Here is a 5,458-nt window from a genome sequence, read left to right as displayed (position 1 = left end):
CATATTAGTAGCCGAGGCTATTAAATTGCATTATTGCATGCGTTGCATTAGACACTTAACATAGTTAGGATCATGCATTTTTCTAACTAGTTTTTCTTTTGGCTTGGAGTACTCAGTGAGTTTTTATGCTTTAGCATTCTTGCATTTGTGTGATTGCCATGATGTCATGATTAGCATGCTTTCCATGAGGCTATGTGCTTAAATACTAAACTGCATGAATGCTTGTGGATGAAGGCTTGTTCTTTAAATTGGAACGATTCAACGAATGTGAGTTTTAAGCCCACTTTGAGTGGAAAATCATGTTTTAAGCCCACTATGTTTGGTGGCAAATCCACATCTTCAAGCCCACTTGAGGTGACAAATTCAAACCATTTTCAAAAACAAACATGAGTTGAATTTTTCCAAGTCTTGCGACTAGCCTATACTTGCTTGTGCGCGTCACATAGTAAAACTAGTTTAATAACCGGAATAAGAACACATAATGTTTATAAAACATCATATCATGATTAGTAGAGGCCGATCTTTGATCGGGCGAGGGGGGGTGCCCAATTCAGGACCTTCCTCTCTCATACCCAAGTGCCCACGCCGAGGCAACTTTGGTGATGACGGACACTATAGACCACCCGGAACTCCGCTCTGCGTGCGAGGGCGCGAATCGTGTTCATAGCTACTACAGTTCGGACTCATGTCACGGTTCTGAATCTAATCCACAAAGTGCAATGTAAGACTGATAAATCACCAAAGAGTCCAAATCCGGCAAATTGTTTTGGAAAATCGATTTTAATAAAAAAGCGCCAAACATGGACTACTTTCCCAAATTTCAGAGTCGCCACCTAAATATTTTTTTTTTTGGAAATTTAAGAAACCCTGACTCGTGCCTAAGGCCACGTGTCTATCAACACCAAAGTTGCCTCGGTTCGGGAACTTGGGTACGAGAGGGGAAAGTCATGCAATGAGCACCCCCGCTCGCCCAATCAAAGATTGGCCTTTACTAACATGATATGTTGTTTTTGAAAACACATGCGTTCTTATTCCGGTTTATTAGCTAGCTTTACTATGTGATGCGCACAGCATACAAGTATAGACTAAATCACTCAAGTTGGGACAAAACATCTCATGTTTGTTTGTTTGAAAATGGTTTGGAGTTGCTACTCTGTCACGTCCCAAGCTCCGTGACAACGCCGCACACTCATATAAGTGAGCATGCAAGGCTAAGAATCCAATCACATAACCCATAATGTAAAATACTCAAATTAAATCCTTAATTGTCATAATGCCGAAATCCATAAAAATAAATAATTCTTATATGAAAATGTCCACCAAGTCCACTAATTTAATCCACTAACAAAACAATAATCCAAGTACTTAAATCATAGTCCTACTATTGGCACTCCCATAAGTAAAAAAAAAACCCCCGCGCAGCTCTATTTCTCAGAATCTGAAAAAAATAAAATAAGGGTAAGCTAGATAGCCCAGTAAATAACCAACCATCACTGCTAGCTGGATCAAGTATACAAAAAAAAAATACATAAATAGTCGATAACCAATAAATATAATTTTTGCTATAATTCAATAAATGAACAATTATTTGTAAGATGGTTTCATAGCTAAAAAAATAAACGATGTACAATACATTTTAATTGAAAAGCCAATAAGATAATTCAAAGTAAATTCGTTATTCAAATCGATGGCTCGATATTCAGATGGTTCAATGATTTGATTCACAAAACCCAAGTCTTGGTGACTACGGTCACTTAGCCCGTGACAAGGCCCAGAACCACACATAGGCCGGTGATAAAGCCCCAAAAGAAACTAGTTTCTGTGCCAATAAATAACCCCCATTGGCTAGGGTCCAAATCATAGTCAGACTAGAGTAATGTTCAAAATTCAAACAATACACAACTTTTAAATAAAACATTCGATATTTTCAAAATAAACGTTTAGTACAATTTTCAGAATACTTTCACCAAATATTCAAATAATTTTCATAATAATATTCGATGTTGTTTTATACTTGACCCATATTTTATTGTAAGAGAACATGAAGGCTATAAATAAATATTTATGATTTTAAACGATTCGATAGGAATAAAAATGAACCAACAGTGATAGAGGGTTACTTACACCAAACGCTTAGAAATAATATTCCAACAACAACTCCAAACACCCAGCTCCACCACTTCAATCACACAAACCTAATAAACAAAACCTCAAATAAATTAATATTTTTACGTGTTACATACACCCACAAAACCCCCACCATATTAGATTAATGTATTGCTTTAATATCCAAGTGATTAAACCATTCAACCCAACTTTATAACCAAACACACCCTTACCCATGATACAAAACTCCATTGTTTCTATTACCCACCCAAAGTTGCACTTACACATTGCACCCAATTCTCAAAACCTAGGTAGGCACCCATAGATCTTCAAAATCCCCTTAATGCATTGATTGTTAAATTCCTCAACATAAACTTACTAATTAACAGTAAAGACAGATTTTACCTTAACCAATAGGTGTCCCAAAATCACCAACGTGCTGCCTCCAATCCCTATTGCAGCCTCACTTGAACTTCTATTTTTTTTTCTTTTTTTCTTCTATCTTCTCAAACCCTAGCCGCCTATGGAGCAATTCCCGACCTTTGTTTTGTTTGTTTTCCAAGACTTAAAGCCACAACTAGTGGGCTTATTAACCTAATTTCTCAAAGTTACAAAATTACCCATCTAAGTAATAGGAAATATAATGCCATCTCATAACTAAGTCTTTGATATTAATAAATGACCCGTATAAATTAATTTAATTACTAATCTATCCAATAAAATAATCCTACACACAACTTGGATTTTACATTCTTCCCCTCTTAAAAGAAATTTCGTCCTCAAAATTTGACATACTTGTAGTCTCAAAAAGTTGTGGATACTTTTGTCTCATTTCATCCTCAAGTTTCCAAGTAGCTTCCCTCTCCGAGTGATTGCTCCATTGAAGCTTAATGTAGTGGATGACTCGACGCCTCAAAACCTGCTCCTTCTTATCAATAATTCTTATAGGGTGTTCCTCATAGGTCAAATCCTCCTTAAACTGCAACGGTGCATGATCAATCACATGATTGGGATTCAGTATATACTTACTCAACATCGAAACATGGATGACATTATGAACTCCAACTAGTGAAGGTGGTAGGGCAAGTCTGTACGCTACCTCTCCAATTCGATCTAAAACCTCAAATGGTTTAGCAAATCTGGGACTCAATTTACCATGAACACCAAACCTCATTACTCTTTTCATAGGAGACACCTTAAGGAACACATGGTCTCCAACCCCAAACACCAAATCGTGTCTCCTGTTATCTGCATAACTTTTTTGTCTACTCTGTGCAGTGCAAAGTTGCTCTCTAATAAGATTGATCTTGTCCACTATTTGTTGCACAATCTCAGGCCCTAACAACTTCTTTTCACCCATATCATCCCAACAAATAGGTGATCTACACTTTCGTCCATATAAAGCCTCATATGGTGCCATCTGAATGCTCGCATGATAACTATTATTATAAGAGAATTACACTAAGGCCAAATGCTCATCCCAAGAACCTCCAAGATCTGACTGTCCATCAGTTTGAGGATGAAAGGCCATGCTAAAATTCAAACTAGTACCCAAAGCTGTATGCAACCTCCTCCAAAATATAGATACAAATCTGCTATCTCTATCAGACACTATGGTCACCGGAATACCATGCAACTTCACAATCTCCTTGATATACAATTTTGCAAACCTCTCTAAGGAGAACCCTACCTTAAAAGCTAGAAAGTGAGCGGATTTGGTCAATCGATCAACAATAACCCAAATAGCATTGTTACCACCTTAGGTCCTAGGCAACCCTGTCACAAAATCCATGGTAATATGTTCCCACTTCCACTCAGGAATAGGAACAGGTTGTAACTTACCTGCAGGTCTCTGATGTTCAACTTTCACCTATTGACATACCAAACATTGAGCAACATACTGAGCAATTTCCCTCTTCATATTATTCCACCAAAAGTTCTTCTTCAAGTCTTTATACATTTTAGTGCTCCCTGGATGTACAGTATACCCTGAACTGTGAGCTTCTCTCAGGATTTCTCTCTTGAGCTCTAAATCATTGGGCACAAACAACCTCTCTCCAAATCTCAAGGTTCCATCTTTATGCATACAAAATTCCATCTGTAGCCCTATTTCCATTTCAGCTTTAAGTTTTTGAAACTGAGGATCTCTTCCTTGAGCATCTTTAATTCTATCAATCAATGTGGGTTGAACCCTAAGGTTTGCCAATTGCACTCCATGGTTATGCCATCTAATCTCAATATTCAACCTCTGCAAGTCCTCCAAGATATTCTTTTGGTCAGTGATCAAGGTAGCCAAATTACTCGAGGTCTTTCTACTCAAGGCATCCGCCATTGCATTGGCTTTTCCTGGATGATAATTGATAGTCAAATCATAGTCCTTTAATAGCTCCAACCATCGCCTTTGCCTCATATTCAATTCTTTTTGAGTGAAAATATACTTCAAACTTTTATGATCAGTGAATATCTCACATTTCACCCCATACAAGTAGTGCCTCCAGATTTTCAATGCAAACACCACGGCAGCCAACTCCAAATCATGCGTAGGATAATTCTGCTCATATGGCTTCAACTGCCTAGACGCATATGCCACTACCTTAACATTCTGCATCAGGACACAACCCAAGCCCATCTTCAATGCATCACTATAGATAGTAAAACCTTCATCTCCGGACGGAACTATAAGTACTGGAGCACACACCAATCGACTCTTTAGATCTTGGAAACTCTTCTCACAATCATCAGACCACTCAAATTTAACCCCCTTTTGTGTTAAACGAGTCAAAGGCATAGAAATTCGGGAAAATCCCTCAACAAACCTTCTATAATATCCTGCTAAACCCAAGAAGCTACAAATTTCAGTAACACTAGTAGGCCTATTCCACTCTACCACCGCCTCCACTTTCTTGGGTTCAACAGACACCCCATCTCTAGATATCACATGACCCAAAAATAATACACTCTCCAGCCAAAATTCACACTTCTCTAATTTAGCAAATAACTTCTTCTCCCTTAATATCTGCAACACTATTCTCAGATGTTCTTTGTGCTGCTCTTTACTCTTCGAGTTCACAAAAATGTCATCAATAAAAACTACCATAAACTGATCTAAGAAGGGTTTAAATACTCTGTTCATTAAATCCATATAAGCTACAGACGCATTGGTCAACCCAAACGGCATCACTAAAAATTCATAATGCCCATATCTAGCTTGGAAGGCTGTCTTCGGTATATCTTCCGCCTTAACCTTCAACTGATGATAGCCAGAACGAAGGTCAATCTTAGAAAAGACTTGTGCTCCTTGCAACCAATCAAATAGGTCATCTATCCTAGGCAAAGGATATTTATTTCGGAT

The 5,458-nt window shown here is 37.8% G+C and overlaps 2 protein-coding genes across 2 annotated transcripts; both read right to left on the bottom strand.

The window, feature by feature from the left end:
* Positions 1 to 2,851: 2,851 nt before the first annotated feature.
* On the bottom strand, positions 2,852 to 3,466 carry LOC114297828 (uncharacterized). Its single transcript, XM_082888862.1, has one exon. It carries the CDS (start codon positions 3,464 to 3,466, stop codon positions 2,852 to 2,854), a length of 615 nt encoding a protein of 204 aa, XP_082744988.1.
* A 359-nt stretch (positions 3,467 to 3,825) lies between these two features.
* Positions 3,826 to 4,438, bottom strand: LOC145799311 (uncharacterized). The gene is made up of 2 exons (XM_082888861.1): positions 3,989 to 4,438; positions 3,826 to 3,882 (listed from the first exon to the last, which is right to left on the bottom strand). Exons 1-2 carry the CDS (start codon positions 4,436 to 4,438, stop codon positions 3,826 to 3,828), a joined length of 507 nt encoding a protein of 168 aa, XP_082744987.1.
* Positions 4,439 to 5,458: the final 1,020 nt, after the last annotated feature.

The sequence above is a fragment of the Camellia sinensis genome, chromosome 9 (genome assembly GCF_055761805.1).
Source record: "Camellia sinensis isolate YWXY chromosome 9, ASM5576180v1, whole genome shotgun sequence".
Classification (NCBI taxonomy): Eukaryota; Viridiplantae; Streptophyta; class Magnoliopsida; order Ericales; family Theaceae; genus Camellia; species Camellia sinensis.
The sequence above is the reverse complement of the archived record's forward strand: the minus strand, read 5'-3'. Positions and strand labels throughout refer to the sequence as shown.

Excerpts from the sequence above, each read along its gene's own strand:
- LOC114297828 (XM_082888862.1), bottom strand. The coding sequence starts at position 3,466 with ATGGGTGAAAAGAAGTTGTTAGGGCCTGAGATTGTGCAACAAATAGTG.
- LOC145799311 (XM_082888861.1), bottom strand. The coding sequence starts at position 4,438 with ATGGCGGATGCCTTGAGTAGAAAGACCTCGAGTAATTTGGCTACCTTG. Across the intron at positions 3,883-3,988 it reads AGTATGTTGCTCAATGTTTG|GGTTGCCTAGGACCTAAGGT; the intron begins GTATGTCAATAG and ends ATTTTGTGACAG.